Source organism: Python bivittatus, unplaced genomic scaffold (assembly GCF_059951505.1).
Source record: "Python bivittatus isolate LINGU-HERP-01145 unplaced genomic scaffold, Pbiv_v1 ctg000340_np1212, whole genome shotgun sequence".
NCBI classification, from domain to species: Eukaryota; Metazoa; Chordata; class Lepidosauria; order Squamata; family Pythonidae; genus Python; species Python bivittatus.
In genome coordinates, this window is record NW_028277056.1 from 3,156,091 (window position 1) to 3,176,608 (window position 20,518).

Here is a 20,518-nt window from a genome sequence, read left to right on the forward strand (position 1 = left end):
TCCCAATAAACTTTTTAAAAAATATCTTGCAGAATGTCTCAGATTTATATCAGTATCGTTTAATTCAGCAGCTGCCTCAGAACAAGGTTTTGGTTTTTTTTACAGAAGCCAGAATTCATACAAAAATGGGGTGGATTAAAATAACATTTTTTTCTTCAAACATGTAGAGATGTTCCTCCAAATCACATTGCAAAAGTCATGACTGTTTTCATAGTGGAAACTTTCCAGACAGGGTTTGCATTACATCAATGGTGATCAGCTCTTGATCCCCTCCAAAACAGCTGTCATCATCGTCATCATTATTATTAAGCCATTTTCATCTGATCATGTAAAAAAAGGGCAATATTTGGTGATGCGAAATATCCTGTTTTTTGGGTTTTTTGTGGGAGCAATTCAAAACTTCAGTCTTGAGTGGCCCTCAAGGACTAGTAACAGGATCAGACCAATAAGTATTCAAAATATTCCAGTGAAGGCTTTATTTTCTTTTAGGACAATTTGCTCTGGAATGTATGGAAAGATTCACAGCCTGGTTCTCTTCCACTTCCAACAGTGGACTTTTCTGAGTTAAGGAGAGGCTAAAATCAGTGTTTTTCAACCTTGGCGACTTTAAGATGTGTGGACTTCAACTCCCAGAATTCCCCAGCCAGCCCAGCTGGCTGGGGAATTCTGGGAGTTGAAGTCCACACATCTTAAAGTCGCCAAGGTTGAAAAACACTGGGCTAAACGCTCCCTGGGCTAATTCCACTGGAGATGATGCAGTGTTTTGGGCCACAGAGCGATCTGTTGTAGAGCCTTGCAATTTCTTCGAGCATCCACCAGAATCCCAAATTGCAGCAAGCTGAACACCACACATACAGTTTATTAATGCTTTTACATGCCACATCAATTATTCTCAGCAGTGGTGAACAAATGATGGCTCTCCTCCAGGAGGAGCTATCTTCAATATGAAATGGAGGAAGGGGTCAACATAGATCGATGGTGGGGATGACGTATGGGAAAAGAGATGGAAACAAAGTGATCTCACCATCCACAAATCAGCCCACCCAGTTCCCAACCTGTGATGGAATTGGGATTCCCAAGATAAGGAGTACTATATAAATTGTAAAAACGTCCAGTTAATATCTCTGTTCATTTCCATGGCATTTAAATAGGCACTTGGGCACTAAAATGAGGTGCAGAACTTTTCAGAATGGATATGTGTGTGTACGTGGAATATTTGAGGATAAAATTTTGTAGAAACATGTCTAAAGTGTCACACACGTGAACTTCCAATTCCTATTATTCTATTCATTGTGAGGAACTCTGGTCTGCATTAAAATCAGAATTGTTGGATACGTCATGTCTGTTCAAAAAATGACTTCTTTAATGGTACAGAATAGAGGAAAAATCACCTGGTGTCCTACTCTCTATCTCTATTCTGTTATGGGCTTACAAGGGTTAAAGCTGGGCTAATCAAAGGCCCCTCCCTTTGAGACTCTCCATGCCATTTCCCCACAGTATGACTTCTAACGGCTCCTGAAAATTCAGTGCCAACAGATAGTTAATATAAATTCTTGAGCTGTTTTTCACGTCTGTCTCTTCCTGCTTCTGTCTGCATTTTATCCCATTTTATCAGTTAACTGTTCCGGTGTTTGCTGATGTTTAATAAATAAACCTCAAGCTATATTTTTGCAAGTTGAAATGAGTGCATTTGTTCTGAGCCGGATGGCAGGACCGACTGGGAGCGTGTTGGGTGCAAACTGAACTGGAAGTCACCCACAGGGACTTTCTGTACCCAAAGGGTACCAAAACAGAGTCCAGAATGCTACCTTGAATTCTAACAATTATGCAAAGGTCCAGAGGTTAAGCAGTCAGGCCTGTTGGATGGGGGGCAATCAAGAAACCCCAGGGCTGCAGGCCAGGCGGGCAAGTTGAAACCCGTTCTGCATGTGGCTCATGGCAACCTTGTTCCTTAATGTGGGCACAAAAACTGCAGACATGTGAATGGAAGTCCCTAGCAGACCAACTTGAAGACTTCTCTGTTATCAAGCAAGGTGATGGTCATATCGAAGCCATCAACCAGAAGCAAAGGTAACCCGCTCCAGGTTAATCACTTTAAGACTGCATCTGAAATATCTTCAGCAAAGAGCAAATTCCACCGAATGCAGAAAGACATAATATGCGAGAAAAAAGTGCAAAGATTGCCCCAGGGATCTCTTCCACCCGGCCATCTCTAAAATGAAGGAGTCTGGGAAAAAAGGGCTAAGATGTACTTTTACTAAACCCTTCGTCGAAGCTCTTGAGCCTTTGAGAGAATAAGGAGGTAACAACTTTCTGGAGGACCTTTGCAATGGTGGTCTTGCAATGAAAAGCCTCCTAGCACGTTTCCTAAAGGAAATTCAACCGCCCTCCTGTGACAGCTCCTGTCTGGCTATTGGCCAATCCTAATAAACCCAAACCTGAGATGCTGCAATGACATTGCCGTGGTGAAATTAAGACTTTCGCCTTCAACCTGGCAATGCCATGGAAAAAAACCGGCCGGGGTAATCAGAGTGACGCGGATGACGCTGGTCTTGTGGTTGCCAAGAGCGGGGCTGAAAAGGGTCCTCTGCTTTTACTGTCAACACACCTGAGTAGTGCAGGTGAAACAGCATCCTGGAACCCCAGGGTTGAAAGAGGTGCTTCACCCTCCAGCTAACCTGGCTTAGCAGCCTCTTCCAGCTCTAGGATGCTGTTTAACCTGTGTTACCCCAGCTAAGATGGGTAAGCAGCCCTCAGCAACTGGGGGAGGGGGGAGAGTTAGGAGATGCATCATGACATCATTGTACACCTGTGACATCATCACGGCCCGGGTCAGGCAGCCCATAGCTCTGACTGATCAGCCCCATCGAGCTCTAATGAAAGGGTTCAGCCAGACTTCAGATTCTGCTATGTGGTTGTCAACCACAATTGGTGGCTTAGCATCTTGTGCGCCCCAGACCCCAGCAGCTGCCCTTGAGAATCTGGGGCCCTCCCCCAGCGGGGCTGCAACTCAGCTATTGGCTGCTTGGGGATTACTGGCACTGTAGTCCCCCATCCTGCAGGAGCCAGAGGAAGGGTGTCGTGCCCACACCTGGACCAGCTGGCCGGATCGCTGCGTGCCCCTAGGAAACCGGGCTCCCGGGGGGCCGCCTGGGGCCGAGTTCGGACCAGGCAGGTGACCAGGTCGGGCGCAGCCTGGCGAACCCTCATTCCCGCGTCACGCTGAGCTCGGCGGGTTCTTCCGGGCGTTTGCTCTTGGGCGAGCCCAACCCGGATGGCCGCTTGCGGACCCCGCGGATCTCAACCCGCACCCAGGCTGGAAGCGGGCTGACCGGATGGCGCCTTCAGCGCGTCGTGGGAACGCGGCTCAGCCGTCCAAGCGGCTCCGGGCCGGGCCGGGCCGGGGCGGGGCAGGGGCAGGGGCAGGGGCAGGGGCGGGAGCTGCTCGCGGGGCGGGCCGGGGGCGAGGCGCCGGCCGGCCGGCATAAAGGCTGGTCCCGCGCGCCGCTTCCTCGCCTGCTCGCTCCCCAGACGCCGCTGCACGCTTCGCTCGGTGCTTCGCTCTCGCTGGGTTGCAGGTGCGCCTCTGCTTGGGGAGGGGGCTCGTCCTCGTCCTCCCCCTCCCCTCCCCTCCCGCCCTGGCAAAGGGCTCCGCTGCGCCCGTTTCCCCGGGCGGGGGTCGCCGCCCTCGCCTCTCCTCCTCCCGGGGTGCCTCTTCCCCTTTTCGTCGCTCGCCCTCCCGCTGCCTGGGAGTTGGGGCGCCGGTCTCCGCTGTGTGAGAAGTGGCCGACTGCAACGCCCATCGTCCCCGGCCAGCGTGGTTGGCCGGGGAAGACGGACGGGTAGCCCCGCTGGCCTACAGGTCCCGCCCTGGGCAGCTCCCCGCAGCCCAGGCGGTAATAGGTGGGCTTCGGGCTCCTGCTTTTCCCTCCTACTGGAAGGAAGCTGGGGCTGCATTCAGGCAACATGCCTAACCAGGTTAGATGAGGACACGCAGCGTCCAAAACTTGGTTTGTTTTAACTTGGGTTCTTTTCATGCCTTTTTGGGCAAATGCAGCATCTTTGGTTAGTTTGTGGTTCTGCTGAGCCTCAAAATGGGTTAGTTTAGTAACCAGGCTAAATGTGTTGTGTGAACGCAGCCCACATTTTCTGTGGGTGTGTTTAATTAGGGAGCCCAGCCTGCCTGTTCCCACCGTCCTTGAAGCACCTGAGTGCTTCCTTGCTGGCTCTTTGTGGGGTCCTTCTTAGCCCTCTAATGTTTGGGGTTAGGGTTGAGGTGTGAGCTCAGCCATTGTGGTCAGCAATGTTTATGAGGTGTTTTGGGGTGGGGGTGAGCCCAGTTACCCTGGCTTATTCAGTAAACCATATTTAAAATCAAGGTCTGTCTGATGCTGCATCAGGACATATATAGAACTGGGCAGACTTTGTGTAACCAAGGCAGATCATGTTTTCTTCCATATTTGCAGATCAGCTTCTGTTTTAAAGTGCTGTAATTCCCTCCAGTTGACCAGCAAAAGACTTCCTCCCAATACCTGTAGGAGGATCAACCAAAATAGCGTAAGTATGGAAGTTTTCAACCCCTCCCCGCCAAATGGATGCAGCACCAAACAGTGAGATCAGAAGACCAAAAGCTAGAAAGTTAAAATTTAGAATATGGAAGTTGAAGCTGTCAGAGTTTGCCTTCTGTGCTCCCTTGTGGGCCAACAATATGTATTTTTTAAATTCAGTCTTGTAGTAGCGGGATAGGACCTGGCTGGGCAGGGCTTGGTTAGTCCTTGGAGGGGAGGCCACCAGGAAAGGGCCAGTTCTGGAGGCTAGAGTGGGAAATTGAAAATACACAGATACCAACCATTTCCATGCTGCTACCGAGAACACGAAGGGGTCCGTGAGACCTCCAGGAGGTAAACTTTCTATTCCAACACCTTGGGAACCTCTCACCACTGGCTTCCAGAGGCTTATAAGCATCTAAAATTTGGGTGAACTCAGATAGCTGAACTGTGCCTGACCATGTTAGTATTTGGATGGGGGACCACTAGGAATCCCAGATTTGTAGACTAGACTGAGAAGCCCTTCCAAAAAAGAAATTGCCATAACTACGTTGAGCTGTTTTTCCAACTTGCTGTAAACTGTGCCAAAAAGTGGGTAGAATTGGGGCAAGCAAGATTTCCTAGTGAGCGCTTATAAAATCAGGACTGTCAGAAGGAAGGATTTTCGCCTCACCAGATGCCTCCCTGCCCGCCTCCCTTTCAAGTTCCAAAGTTTGCCTAAATTACCTTTTCTTACCTGGGGGTGTTGCTTGGAGGCTGCCCCACTTGCGCTGCCATCTTGGCCATGCCTGGTTTCACTGAAAAGGACCTTTTTTTAGTTTCTTTCCTCCTCCAGTCTGGTGCCAGCCTGAACGAGTTCTGGCTCTGGGAATCGCTGAGTGTGTGCAAAAGATTGTTGGTCCAAAGCAAATCACAGCAGATCAGGGCCCGATAAGGACTGAGCCTTTCTTGGCATCTCCTGAGACTTAACTTTTCAGTCCAGGTAGTCGTACTAATCAATCATGAGTTGTAACAGACATTGCTGCCCTACATTCAGGCATTTCTCTTTATTCTTTTCCATCTGCAGGATAAATATTATGATTATTCGGTGTCGTTTTTCCGCCCGTCTTTCTATGGAACATCAAGGGACTTGGGCTGTGTTGCTGTTGAATAAATTTGACAAATGGGAAACCTTTAGAGAAGCTTGATCCAGCCGATCGATTGATCCTGATATACTTGAATAAGGTAACCATGATTTTTCAAGCTTTGAAAAGGTAGCTCTAGGGAGCCTTGTTATTTAGCTGGGTCTGTGGTGAGATGACATACAGGGATGGGGAAAAAAATATTTGGAGTAATACTAAATTTCATAAGAATCTAAGCCAGTGTTTCTCAACCTTGGCCACTTTAAGATGTGTGGACTTCAACTCCCAGAATTCCCCAGCCAGCCATGCTGGCTGGGGAATTCTGGGAGTTGAAGTCCACACATCTTAAAGTGGCCAAGGTTGAGAAACACTGATCTAAGCTTTTAAAAAAATTCAAGTGTTTGGAAAAGGTTGTTTAAAATGCTAGGGACTGCTTTGGGATCTTTACAATGAGGAGATACATAAATAATTTGTGCAATAGAGACTTGTCACTTCCCACCATGTATGTAAAAAGCAGGAAAAAGTGCAAAAGGAATATTAAGGATTTTACGTCTCGCTCAGAGTTCCCCAAAGTCATCCATGACGTTTCCCCGTCTGTTTTGTTGACTTGATATTTATCACGGTGATATTACAGCCTGAATATCTCATTTTTCAATTTGACAAGCTTCTAAACCTTGAGGATGCAAACTTTGGCCTGAGGGGGTATAGACAGCTACATTTGATTAAAGTTAAATAATATAGGGTGTAAAATGTATTTCAAAGGATACTTAAAATATAGAACTAAGATAGATGAACATCTGGGCATTTGCTGTAATGTAGACAATATGGAAAAATCCTTTTTTGAGGGCGCCATACTGTTTTCTTGGAACTGTCTTTCCACAATTCCAAGTATGACTGTACTGGCATGCTGGGGATTCTGGATGTTGTAGTCCCAGCACTTCTGGAGGCTTCCAGTACACTGAAGCTGATATATTTAATTTTGTCTTAGACCTGCTTCAATGACTGTTGATGGCTGCAAATTAACCCACGTTCTGGATATGCAGAGTACGCTAGCAAAGGGGCTGGGCTCACAGAGCATGTTAAGCCTGAAAAAAAAATAACCAAGGTTAACATTAACCAAGATTCTCCCTAGGAACGTTTTGAAATTGGCATTTCAGAATATTGATACGATCTCGGGCCGTGTTTTTTTCTCTCCGATTCTGCTAAACCAAGTTCCCTCGTTCTCCGTAAATCTTGAGACCCAATCATCCTCATTCATTTACAAGCCTTCATTTCAGCGATTAATGAAAATTGGTAGTTTGCACTTTTTCTGCAAGAAGTAGAGAACATTTGGGAAAAAGGACGAGGGGCCAACCCGCACGGTTTGGCACAGGGGCATCGTGAGAGGTGAAAGTTAGAAATGATATGAAAAAAAGGGACGGGGCTTCATTTGGGAGTGGGTGCCATCTTGACTTTTTTGACCCCACTCTGTTCCTCTACTGAAGTTGCTTAATGGCTGAGATTGTAGGAATTGTGCGTGTGTGTGTGTGTGTACGCACACGCACACACCCGGAAGCCACCTCTTGCATCCTTCATCTGTAATTTCTCTTCTCTGGACTCTGATAGACAGAGAAAAGGCAGAGAAAATCAGAAATGAATGGGATTTAGGCCCAGTTGGGAACACCCTCAGTTTGGAAATTGTCCAACTTGGAAAATGTCTCGCCACTTCCTCAAAAGCGTGACTCAGCAGATGTTTGCTGACTCACTGGGGCAGGGAGGAAGTAACCCCGGAGCATCTTTTCTTGGACATCATCTAACAGAGGTTGACTGGCAGGAGCCTTGGCCAGCCACCTCGGCCCTAGGCAGGTGCTAGGTTTTCATCTCCCATCATCCCCAGCCAGAAGGGTCTCGGGCTGCGTACAGCGGTCTTGGGTCTGCATTCAGTACGGAGAGTAATACCTCTGCTGGGTAAAGAAACTTTTTTGCAAGAATTCTTCCTGGGAGCGCCAGGCGTCAGTGAAGAAGCCCCTGGCTGAGGCTGAACCAAGACCAGACAGCCTTGGAAAGGCTGCAGGGCCCCCCTTGGCCCCTGAAATGTGCACAAAACCAGGAGAAAATCTGGATTTGATTGACGTTAACATTAACCGGGGTGGGCTTGCGGTTCTCCAGGGTCGCTTCTGGCACCGTGACTCTAAAATAAGGGAGTTAATAAAGCGACTCCGTCTGCGTTGAGTACCTTTTCCCTTGAGTACTTTCCCTGTTCAAAGTAATACTTTGGGGGACCCGTAGGGAGGGGTGAGGGATGGCACCTTGGCTGAGACTTAGGGGTGCCCTCTGCCCGGCATCTTAAACGAAGGCTGAGGTGCTCCTGGCTGCCCAAAAGCTCCCCGTCTGCGCGGGGGATCCTGGCCGGGTGATGCTGCTCATCACGGGCTTTCAGAGCAAAGGAGATGCTCGGGTGACTTAGGAGTTTTGCGCGGAGTGGGCTGTGTTGCTTAGCAACAGCCAATCTGAAAGGGGCTGGTGGCGTTTGGCTGTTCCTCTTTTTGGGGGAACGGGAAGTGGATTGCGCCGTCTGGAAGTCATGGTCATAACAGTGAAAGCAGGAACCGACCCACCACTTTGCAGCCAACGTTGTTTTTCAAGGCTGGTCTGTCCTGAGTTGCAACGAGAAAGGAGGACCGAAAAAAGACTTTCATTGGCCAAAGTCCCCTTTCTGAGCCAAGTGCCCTGCAGATGTGCAGGACTACAATTCCCATCTTTGTCCAGCCAGCATGGGACCTGCGAAGCAAGCCATTTTGTCACAGCACCTGTCCTCTGGAAACCCTCTCCCCCTCCTCGTATACCTGCCCCCCATCCTGGCCGCATTCAGAAGAGCTGCAAAACCCCTGGCTCTTTCCCCCAGCCTTCCCCAACCTGGTACCCTCCAGGTATTTTGGATTGCACTTCCTCGAATTCCCTGCTTTTGTGGGCTTTGTAGTCCCAGTCCAGAGACTCATAGAAAAAAAAGGAGAAAGGGACCTCCAGCCCCTCCGTCTATGCAGAATCCAGCAGAGACGGGTCCTTGATGTGGGGTACGTTTTGGGGGTCTCTGAAGTCGGCAGAAAATGACAACTTCGTTTTCGCTAACCTCTAACTTTAATTAGTCATTCAATAATGTGTGTGCAGGCCACGAAATAATGTATGGCTTTTAGACTCCAAAAATGTTGGTTAATATCATTAAATCACACTCTCTAAAATTATTAGACTCTTTAAAAAAAGGTTAGTGTCTTATTAATGGGTTAAGAAAAAAGTGCGCATACTAAAATATAATGTATTGTTATTTTTAAATATTTTGGTATTTGAGCAGGACTAATTTCCTTTGTAATACTATTTATGTATTTCATACATTGAAATACAGGCAGGTCTCGATTAGTGTGGTTAATGAATCCCATGAAATGGTCGCGTTATTCGAATTCGCGCTATTAGAAGTGGTATTTCTATGGGAAATAGGGTAATTCATCCCAGCTTGATGGAAATAGGAAATGAAAAATCTTAAATTTTAATTTTTATATGTGTATCAGTGAAATATTACAGTAAAGGATAAAAAGAATATAATTTAAATGTATGGTTAGCAAAGTCACAGAGTAGTTATAGAAAGCAAAATAAAAACAAAAAAATTCCACTATAGATCCAGGCATTCCAACATCTCATCCTAATTTAGCGTTGTTATGACCACGTTCATGTTGTTCAATTACATCAAATTCCTGCTCTAGTATAACAACCCTCTTCTTTTTCGAGCTTGTGCTGTTTTCCTCTGAAGGAATCTTCCTTTTCTCCATTTTGTACACAACGAAGATTAACAGCGTGTAAAACCCGTAACGCAACTGTACATGCGCTAGCCTCAATTGCACATGCGCCAGCCTCACATTAACTGAATTTTGGGTCGCATTGAACGCAACCTGGTATCAGTTTACAATTCACACTACTGTAAATTGAATATCACATTACAGGTAGTCTTAGCTTAACAACCACAATAGGGACTGGAAAAATCATCGTTAAACAGGATGGTCGTTAAGCGGAGTGTCATGTGACCTCCCCAATTTTATGACATATTTGTGGTGGTGGTGGTGAAGTGAATCATGCAGTTCCCCACTGATTTTGCTTGCCAGAAGCCAGCTGCGAAGGTTGCAAATGGTGATCATGTGACCGCGGGGGGGGGCTGCAACAGCCATAAGTGCGAGGACCAGTTGTAAGTAGCTTTCTTCAGTGCTGTCGTAACTTCAAATGGTTGCTAAATGATTAAGTCATTAAGCGAGGACTACCTGTTTTCAAATTTGCACTAATCGCAACCTCCCTGTACATTTTTCTGAAAAGGAGTTTTCATGATTCAAAGGATAATGAACCCTTGGGCTAGCGCATCTCTACTAGGTGACCATTCAGCCTCTGTTGGAAGATTTGTGGAAAATTCACCACTTCATGAGGCAGATGGTTCCTCTGGCTAACAGCTGCTACGTCAGGAAGTGCCTCTGAATCTCCTTTCTCATCATTTTTATCCAGAAGTTCTGATCCTGCCCTCTGGGCAACACTGATCCCCTCTGCTTTGCGGCAACCCCTCACAGATATTTGTCTTTCAGTTACCTTTTCTGGAGACCAAATATACCCCAAACTCCCCAGAAGGTGGTGAACTTTAGGGACTGCAAGCCATGAATTTTCTTCTTCTTTTTCTCCCCCACAAGGGCAGAGCTCCTTCTGCTGGTCCTTCTGCTCCTCAGCTGCTTTCGGATTCTTCATCCCGTCCCTCCCTCAGACCAGCCTGAAGCTGCCAGGATGGTTGGATTCAAGCCCTCCGACGTCCCTCCAACAGCCGCTGTCAAGTTTCTGGGAGCTGGGACAGCGGCCTGCGTTGCAGACCTGATCACCTTCCCCCTCGACACGGCAAAGGTCAGGTTACAGGTGAGTTCCTGTTGAGGTTTTGCCCGGTTGCCCCTCCAGAGGTGGAGGTGGGACCTGCAGCTTCCAGTCTTGTTCGAGCCAAGGACTTCATGCTCAGCCTCAGGTGTCTACCGGGGTTGGCCTTCTCCAACCTGGTCCTTTGGCTGAGGAGGTTGGGAGATGCAGTCCCAGCTGTCTGCTGGGGCACTGGGTTGGGGAAGGCTGAAGCTGCCTGGGAAACCCCTGGCCCGGTCTTCCTTGGCTGCCGTGGCTTTTTGGGCCCCTGGGGCTGGCCTGTGGCCTGTTCAAGCAGATCCCTTTTTCCTTTCGTGTGAAACTGTGGATGAAGGAGGAAAAGGGGCTGGGCCAAGTCTGCTCAGCTGGACCTGGTGGGGGGGGGCCCTTGAGGCAGTTGACAAAGCAGCAGGTTGGGTGATGGTCCTTAATCATGAACGGGCTCCTGCTGAATTGAGAGAGGAGGAGGTTCGATCAGAAGAGCTGAGCGAGGGGATTTCATCGGGGCAGATCTCGGAGAATGGCTGCAAAGGTGGATAAGGGACCGGGGGCTTGAATTGCAATGGTTTGGTGCATCCCTCGGCCTTTTTGCTCTAAGGCAGTGTCTCTTAAACGTTTGCTCTCAGGACCCCTCCCCACTTTTAAAGATTACTAGACAAGCCGTGACCCGCTGGGCCATCGGTTCAGAGATATTCCCTTACCTAAACAGAGAAACAGAATGACCAAGGGCAAAAAAGCAGTGGGAGGAGTGGGAGTGATTACCGACTTCCTGCTGGCTTCCCCACTGACTTTCCTTGTGAGAAGCTGGCAGGGAGCATCGTAAATCTTCCTCCCTCCCTCCCTCAAGGGAGGAAGAAGGCTTGCCCGTCGACCACCGGTGCCCCCCAGCCAGCCCACCTTGGCACCAGGCATCCAAGTCGCTCCCTCATCCTTCCCTCAGTGCCCACAGCTGTTAAGAGATTTCAGATTTCTGCCTTGTTTCCAAAGCAGCCAATTGCCACTCACCCATCGGGCCTTGCTGCCAGCCAGTTGGGCGCAGGGGACAGAGGAAGGCGGGAAACAGGTCAGGGATACACCCATGATGATCATGTAATCTGGGTTGACCACAGTGGCGCAGCAGCAGAGTAGTGCTGAAGCAGCCACAAATTTCCCAAATTTCAATCCCATGGGAGTCATGGGTCCCAGATTTTGGACGTATTCTGTCAGTTAGCCCATTTGAGATACAGTGGTACCTCGGGATACGAACACCTCTACTAACGAACTTTTCGGGTTACGACCAGCTCCGGCCGCAAAAATTTACCTCGATGTGCGAACTCCGCCTTGGGGTACGGTCATTTTTCCGCCCTGACACGTGGTCCGCAGCCATTTTTCCGCCCGACACGTGGTCTGCGGCTGTTTTTCCACTGTTCTCGCGCCGCGCCCGGCCGTTCTCCCACCCCTGACGCGTGGTCCGCGGACGCCAGAATGGATTAACGGTAATTACATTGAACCTTATGGGAAAATTTGCTTCGGGGTGCGACCAAATTCGGAGGGCGGAACGGATTAACCGGATTTACATTGAACGCTATGGGGAAATTTGCATTGGGTTACGACCAACTCGGGATACGCCCAGAGTCACAGAACGCATTAAGTTCGTATCCCGAGGTACCACTGTACCTTGGTTCAAAAATTGTCGCCCTATGACACACCGTTTCACCTGGTTGAAGGTTACAGACATGAGCTTTAGTAGTATATAGATTATTGCGTTGGAGGTTTTGTTTGCAAGGTTGCCCACAGACCCCAATAGCTGCTTCTCGTTCATGTACCAAATCAGGATCCTGTTTTCAGGAGTCGACACCCTCCTTGTAACAGAACGTGGCTTGCCTCAAGGCCCCAAAAACTCTGGCTTTCCTTTGGAGAAACCACAAGACTGGGTGGCCCATCACTCAAAGCCACCGTACAGTTGGTTGGTTTGGGGGCGTAATGTAATGTAGCATGCTAACTCTACCCTTGTGGGTTGGCATGCCTTGCAAACCGGGCCACGATGGCTTGTTCATCAGATCATGGTTTAAAAGATCCTGGCTTGGCATTGCAGGGCAATGTAGCTGTAGGGATTGAGGCACGGGGTGTGATTCCTCTGACTCATTTTTTCCCCTCTACAATTTCGTGTCTCTTTTTCTTCTTTTCCATCAAACGATTAAGGGCCTGGGATGCTGCATCCTTCTCCCCCGGATGGATCCGGATCACCCTCCAGCACGGACGGCATTGCTGAGCTGAGCCGGGCAGGGCCCAATTCACTCTAAAGCCTCTCCCCCCCCCCGCTTTTCTCCTGCCCAGATCCAAGGAGAGAAACAGCTGCGCCTCACTCCCAAAGCGGTGGAGTACAGGGGGGTCTTTGGCACCATGGCCACGATGGTGAGGAACGAGGGGCCCAAGAGCCTCTACAGCGGCCTGGTGGCCGGCCTCCAGCGCCAGATGAGCTTCGCCTCGGTCCGCATCGGGCTCTACGACTCGGTGAAGCACTTCTACACCAAAGGTTCAGAGCGTAAGTTGGCATCTTTTCTGGCTCCAGGTGGGGTGCCAAGGAAGCCTGCTGGGCAGAGGCTGGCGGGGCAGCCGTCCCTCCCAGGTCCAGGTTTGTAGCCTGGCTCTGAATATTTAGTGTGGAGAGGAAAAACATATTTTTGCTTGTTTGTTTATATATAAAATTTGTCACCGCCCATCTCGTTGAAACGACTCCGGACGTTTACAAAACAGTTAAAATCAGTTAAAATTACAAAATTACAATCTACTATTAATAAATAGAAAATAAATCGATCCAAGAATAATTGGCAGTCACTCAGGGAGCGTCCTCAAGGCGCCAGCCACCCCCAGGATTGGGTAAGATTGTTGTCACCCCACGCAAGCTGGCAGAGCCAGGTCTTCCATCCTTTCCGGAAGGCCGGGAGGGCAGGGCCCGCTGCACCTCTGGGGGGAGAATGTTCCAAAGGTGGGGGCGACGGCAGAGAAGGCCCTCCTCCGGGGCCCCGCCAGCCGACATTCCCTTGCTGACGGGGTCCGCAACATGCCTCTCTGCCTGACCGGGTGCGACGGGTTGATGCGATGGGGGTGAGACGGTCCTCAGGTAACCCGGTCCCATGCCACGGAGGGCTTTAAAGGTGATAACCAACACCTTGAATTGGACCTGGAAGCAGACTGGCACCCAATGCAGCTTGCACAGGAAGGGTGTTACATGTGCCGTTCTTGGGGCATGAGTGACTGCCCGTGTGGCTGCATTTTGAGCCAGCTGTAGCTTCCAGATGCTCTTCAAAGGAACCCCCATGTAGAGCGCATTGCAATAGTCTACCTGAGAGATGACCAGGGCATGAGCGACTGACCCGAGCGCCTCTGCTCTCTGCACATGCCCATGGGCACCAGGACCAAATGCAGATCACAGCATGAAGGATTTCAGCTTCCAGTTGCTCTCCGAAGAGAGGGTTGGAGACCGTCTTCTGCAGGCCATGCTCTTTTCCGGGGGCATCCACAGGAGTGGTCAAGAAAGTCAAGATGGCAGCCACGGCCATGGATACCCAGCTTCTTTTTTACATACAACTGATGTAAAAATGGAATCGGGCTTCGATTGTGCAGTGGTGGCCGCCATCTTGACTTTTTTGACCCCCACCGTAGGGGATCGTGTCTCTTCCTTTTCTGTTTTTCCAGCCTCTGGAACCCCGCAGCCTTGAGCTCCTGTGATCAGCAGCTTAAACCGACAATTTAGCTCATCTGTTTTACTTGGGGGGGCGGGTAGGACCCTACCTGAATAGCTAAGCAAACCTCTTCTATTTCTAAAAAGTATAAACACTGCACTTCCTCTCCCCCACCTCAAAAAATGCCTTTGATATTCCCAAGGCTGGGATTTTAGAGGTATCCGTAGGGCAGGTATCTAAATAGCTGCTCACCTAGGGCGAGTAAGAGTGAACCTGGGGGTGACCACCAAGCCAGCTTTTGGGAAGTGGAACGAAGCCAGATTTTCTGCTTGCTTTATTGATGCCCCTCAGAAGACTTGGGTAGTGAGATGTCGGCTATTCACATTTGGGGAGGGGGTTATTTGCTTAAGGACCCCCCAGTCTTTTAGTTGCCAGAGCAATAGGGCTCTTTCTGGAAGAAGCTGAATGGTGCCTACGTGCTTGTTTTGAACCAAACGGCACTCTCTCTCTCCGACTTCGGCAGATGCTGGCGTGGGCAGCCGGATTCTCGCTGGTTGCACCACGGGAGCGATGGCGGTGATGGTGGCCCAGCCCACGGATGTGGTCAAAGTGAGGTTCCAGGCCCAGGTCCGAACGGAAGCTGGCAGGCGGTACCAGGGGACCTTGGACGCGTACAAGACCATTGCCAAGGAGGAGGGGCTCAGGGGCCTGTGGAAAGGTGGGTGAAGGGCAAAGACCAGGGCGTGCCCCAGCCTCGCCCCAGGGACCCACGCCCTCTGGTCTCAGCAGTCTGGGTTTGGGGGCCAAATCACAACTGCAGAACCGCCTGTCTCCCCTCCTCTCTGCCCACCCTGCGAGATCTGCTGGGGTCGTTTGGGCGAGACCCGGGAGACGTGCCTTCTCTGCTGCTGCCCACGTCCTTCAGAGCAGGATCCCCAAGATCCGCCTGATCCCGACCCAGCCTGCCTTTCGGAAGGCTTTAAAGACCTGGCTGTTTGCTCTGGGAGGGATAGGACCCATTGGGTGAATTGCCCCTGCATTTTCTGTGTCAATATGTCTCTGTTTTGGTTTATATTTTCAATGTCTTTTTATGAAATGGTTCGATTGCCTTATTACTATTGTGTAATGAAGTACGCGGCCCTAAGTCACGTGCTGAGCGGGGGCCCTATATAAATAGATTGAATAAACAGAAATAATAAAGGGTTTGGGGAAAGTGGAGCTGAATTTTATTGTCACTGCTGTCCATTGAAAGGTCTTATGTGGCCAGACTGATCTGAGATTATGATCCTAAATTATTGCCAGCTGCGCCCCCCAACTTCCCCCAATTGCGATTGAACCATGGCCCCGACCAGCAGAGGTAGAGGCATCTTTGCTGAGTTTATAGGGGGAGGGAGGATGCTGAAGTGGGCAAGGCTGAAGGGTCTCCCCATCAAGGACACAATTATTTTTTTTCCTGTAACACAAATTTTTAAAGACTTCTTTACCTTTAGAGTGTATTTGCCTTAAAATGGTAGAAAACCACCCAGCTGATTTTTGCCAGAGTAGCTTTCAGGGGTAAAATAATTGTGGGGCCTCTTGCTATCCTGTTCTGCAGTTTTCTAACATATGGTGGCCTGGGGAGGCCCTTTTAGTTCAGGCGCAGTTCTGGATTTTCGGAACTCGCTTTTTGTGCATTTTCCTCTGCTTTTAACATCTTAAAGAAGAACAAGAAAATTAAATGGAAGCTTGTTAGAATACTGGATCCTTACATGGGATGCAACAAGGGGGCATTCACACATGTTGCTTGGCCTGGATGCTATGAAACTCTTTTCTGGGTTTGCAGAGTGGATGGCGTAATAAATTATTCCAGAGCTGTTTGTACAAATTAACAGAATGCCTATCCAGGGTTAACATTAACCAAGCTTAGCTGGTTTTGGAATGCAACCAGGGTTTTAACTGAAGCATGTTGCGTGAACATGGTGAGTGGGTGACTGGTCCCACATAAGCAAGTGCCGATGCACCAGATGTGGGGGGACAAGTATGCGGTGGTGATGTTTGGGCGATAATGTCACAGCCAATTTTGGTATCGTTGGAGTTTGCTACGGACGTTGCTGTGCCGCATTTGACCTGTGAGTCGTTCTTGCCTTGCGCATCCTTTTCTGAACCCGGGTCCGTGGGCACTGATTAAACACTCTGTGCACGGCTTTTGAATCATTGCAAGGATGCTGGGTTCCTCTTTTCTTAGTGTCCTGTTTTTTCCCATGTGATTAGGGACATTACCCAATGTATCCCGAAACGCCATCGTGAATTGCGCTGAACTGGTGACCTACGATCTCATCAAGGATACCCTTCTGAAATACCATCTCATGACAGGTGAGAAAGATAGACTGCACTGAGCTGGTGCAATCCTGCTCTTTTTGTGGGAAATGCAGTAGGAAGGGGTATGTAGGGGCACACACCCTTATTTTGTGGACCGAGGATCAGATCTTCCTTGAAGAGCCATGCCCAGAGCTGCTTTCACCATCAAAGCAGACTAGGACAAAGAAGTTAATCAAAGTAAGTTTGATTAGGTCAATGCAGTTATTGTGATTATGGCCCATATATTTTCAGGTAGTTCTCACTTAATGACCATTCATTTAGTGACCGAAGTTACAACGGCCCTAAACTACTTTATGACCGATACTCACACTTACAACTGTCACAGTGCCCCCCACAGTCACATGATTGCAATCCAGGCAGCTTGCACTTATGATGGTTGCAGTGTCCCGGGGTCACGCGGTCATCATTTGTGACCTTCCCAGCCAGCTTCCAGCAAGCAAAATCAATGGGGAACTCTGTGATTCACTTAACGACCATGTGATTTGCTTAAATGATCATCACAAAAATGTTGTAAAATCGGGTGTGGTCACATGATGCCTCCCTTAATGGCCGCCCCACTTAACAATGAATTTTCTGGTCCCTATTGTGGTCGTTAAGCAAGGACTACCTGTAATATTGATTAATTATGCACCTTCAAGTCGGTGTTGACTCTTAGTGACCCCTGGTTGACCAGTATATTTAATAATGGCCCCCTTTATTAGGAATTACAATTTGTCAACAATTTGGCAGTCTGGAGAAGATGTGGTGGGTGCGACAAGGGCAGCTGTGAGCTTCCAGGTTGTGGATCCTTCCTTTCTGTAACAACCCACAAACCCCACCCTTTGCATTCCCGCGGGGTCATCCCAACCTGTCTGGAGCTGCCCTTTTGGGGGACGCTTAGTCAAGCAAGAGGCCTCCTGCTCCCATTTGAAGCTGGGGATCCACTGGACTTGGGGTCGTGCAAATCTAGATTTCAAGGTTCAGGAGAGGGAGGCGTTGCTGGTGCCAGAATATCAACCGGGGGCATTTTGACTGCATTTTCTATCAAAGCCATGCTCCGTATGCGCCCAACCTCCTTGCGTCGTCTCCTTTTTTCTTAATATAATTTTATTAAAGATTTTTAAAAAAGATAAAAACTAATACAAACTAACATAAAGGGGGAGAGAAAAAAGAAGAAAAATCAAAGTGAAAGCTAAAAGTGCAAGAAAGGGGGGCGGGGATGAAAGAAAAATAGAAAAGAAAGGAAAAAAGACACAAAGCGGTAACTTCCAATCTGCTTTACAACAGTTATAAGTACAGTTATAAATTTACCTTTTACTCTATGGTAACAACATAACTCTTTTTTCCATAATCTATTCTGTCTAATAAGCAAACCATAAATCCTAAGTTCATTCTTCGTTGTGTTTCGTGCAAAAAAGTCTATCGGGGATCTCCAGCCAGCCATACATATAGATGCCGTCTTCTCTCTGATCAGGGAAGTCGATTTAGCCATCTCTGGAAGTCCCACCATCTTCACCGACCCTCCCCGCATTTCCACCTTGGTGCACACAGTCATCTCGCTGCAGTGATCGTGTACAAAACCAAGTTCCGTGACTTTTTTCCACCTTGCTTCTCCTCCTGCAGATAACATCCCCTGCCATTTTCTGTCCGCCTTTGGGGCTGGCTTCTGCACCACCGTGATCGCCTCCCCGGTCGATGTCGTGAAAACCAGGTACATGAATTCTGCCCCCGGCCAGTACGGAAGCGCCCTGCGGTGCGCCCTGAGGATGCTTCGCGCGGAGGGACCCCTGGCCTTCTACAAAGGGTAAAGCAGGCGTCTTCTTGGGGGGGGGTGCGAAGTTACAGGGGTCCAAGACCAAGCATTCAGCTGCAGACAGGTTGACAATGGGGGGCAATTAAATCGATTAATTTGGGGGGAGGCCCCCCACGCTTTTTTCCTTTTGTTTCCGGAATGTTTGTTCTTGCGGGGGGGGGGGAAGCTGCCCCCAGTCAGCTGTGCTGCTCTGCATTCCCTTCTTAACTTGGGGCAATTTTTTTGCAGGTGTGTTGCTCTAGGTTCTTTGTGATCATTTTTAAGCAAAAAATGGGTAAGGAGCGTTTTAGAGAAATAATAAACAACCGCGTTTAGCCAGCAAACGGATCTTGACCCTGGAGGTGCTCTGTTCTCTTCCTTTTACAGAACTTTTCCCGCGGACGTCTCCTGTTTTGCTAAATTGATCTTCCTTTTTTTAGCTCGGATTTCATTAACCGAGTTCCCTCCAAGCATGTTGCACGCTGAACCCTAAAAACGAGTTAACTCAGGAAGCTGGTTAAGCGTGTTGTGTGAGATCTTATTGCTAATTTGGGGCCCAAAGTTGTGCATTCAGAACAGGGGTGGGGACCCACGTTTTAGGATGACTTGCAAGCTTAGCTGCGCAGAATCCTCTGCAGTGTGGAAAATTGGTCCTACTTTGCTATGCCCATAAATAGTCCTTCTGGCTTCCTTTCATGCAGAATCTTGAGCAAATATTTTTTGCCCCTTTTCTCCCTCCCTCCCTCCCTCTTAGCTTTACGCCCTCGTTTCTTCGCCTGGGTTCCTGGAACGTGGTGATGTTTGTGACCTACGAACAGCTGAAGCGTGCCCTGATGGCAGCCCGTGGATCATGGGAGACCCCGTCGTGAGCCAACTGGCCAGGCGCAGCTTAGCTCTTGCCCACGTGCCCACGTCCTAGAAATCGATTCCCCCGCCCTCCCAATCTGAGCATTTCTGCATCTCCATCGATTTCCGTTTTAAAACGTTTGAATTGCTTTATGCTTACTTGTCATAACCTGACTGTAGCTGCTGATTCAGGACCTGTGGGGACTCCTGCTGGCTGTCTTTTTTAAAGTGATTAGTTCTGCCTGGGTGACTGTCCAACCTCGCCTTTCAAGACTGCTGTTTGGAAGGGGACACTTTTATTAAAACGCTGGACGACCTAGGTTGGCCGGCTTGGACTTGCTGAACGTTGCCTGAAGGCTCCCGTTTAGTTCTGTGTCATGCACGCCTTGCACGCCCCTTAAACTCAAATGGATGGATTTTGTTCCACTTCAGTGCTTGACTTGAAACTGTCCAAGAGGCTTCGGTTGGCCAGTTCAGTAGAAACCCCCTTTGGAACTCAGGTTAGAAGAAATCAACTTTTCCAAGCCTGCTAGTCTCCCGGAGGTCTTACAACTGCAGTCTTCCCCCGTTTGTTGAAATTTGGGGGGTGGCTGCAGTCCAAATGTATTTGGACCCTCCCTTCTCCCTGTAGGTCCTTTAGAACTCCCACTCGCATTACGAAGCCTAATTCAGAGCATGGGCCACAAAGGAGCTGGGCGGCGCTCCGTCTCCCATCCCGTTCCTCCATCCTTTCCTCTTTGAACCAAGGGTTCCCATTCTCACCTGCTTTCTCCTGCAAAGCTGCTGGAAGGATCTCGCTTACCGGCCTTTTGTTCAGCTGCAAGCTTGGAAAAACGGCACGTAAGGCTGCTTCTGCATGTCAGCCTCCTGTGAAATTACTTGTGATGTTGCAATGGGATTTTTTTAAAAAGAATTATGCACTGCGCATGTCCCTCTTTTTTTAAAATAAAGCTGAAGAAAAATCAACCCGTTTTTGTTTTCCACCGTATTCTCCTAGAGCTGAAACCAACCTGTGTGTGTGTGTGGTGGGCACAATTTAGTTCCCTGATACCCCTCCTTCCACTGTTGCATCTGTAGAGTAAGAGATGGTTTCTGGGCACTTGCACGGCGCAGCTGCAACCGGTTGGTAAACAGCTTAGCTAGTGAAGTAGCAGCCATCCACAAAACGCAGGTTGCTCTGGTTGTACCAGGAATAGCCATCTTTGCTACTATCCCAGCGCCTTTAGCAGAGATTGGCTGGCTGGTGTTGGAGGCTGTAAAAGCCATTTTGGTGTTGGAGGCTGTAAAAGAAGAAGAAAATCT

General features: G+C 49.0%; 1 protein-coding gene across 1 annotated transcript; it reads left to right on the forward strand.

Moving 5' to 3' along the window:
* The first annotated feature begins 3,474 nt into the window (after nt 1–3,474).
* On the forward strand, nt 3,475–20,239 carry LOC112541511 (dicarboxylate carrier UCP2-like). The gene is made up of 9 exons (XM_088140439.1): nt 3,475–3,578; nt 4,467–4,557; nt 5,614–5,771; nt 10,366–10,582; nt 12,893–13,100; nt 14,765–14,959; nt 16,492–16,593; nt 18,202–18,382; nt 19,125–20,239. The coding sequence occupies exons 4-9, from the start codon at nt 10,457–10,459 to the stop codon at nt 19,237–19,239; spliced, it is 927 nt and encodes a 308-aa protein (XP_087996565.1). The 5' UTR covers nt 3,475–3,578; nt 4,467–4,557; nt 5,614–5,771; nt 10,366–10,456; the 3' UTR covers nt 19,240–20,239.
* Nucleotides 20,240–20,518: the final 279 nt, after the last annotated feature.

Bases quoted from the DNA above. Each gene is read 5' to 3' on its own strand.
- LOC112541511 (XM_088140439.1), top strand. From the start codon at position 10,457: ATGGTTGGATTCAAGCCCTCCGACGTCCCTCCAACAGCCGCTGTCAAG. The intron at 10,583-12,892 runs GTGAGTTCCTGT...TCTCCTGCCCAG, and splicing joins CGGCAAAGGTCAGGTTACAG to ATCCAAGGAGAGAAACAGCT. The intron at 16,594-18,201 runs GTGAGAAAGATA...CTCCTCCTGCAG, and splicing joins GAAATACCATCTCATGACAG to ATAACATCCCCTGCCATTTT.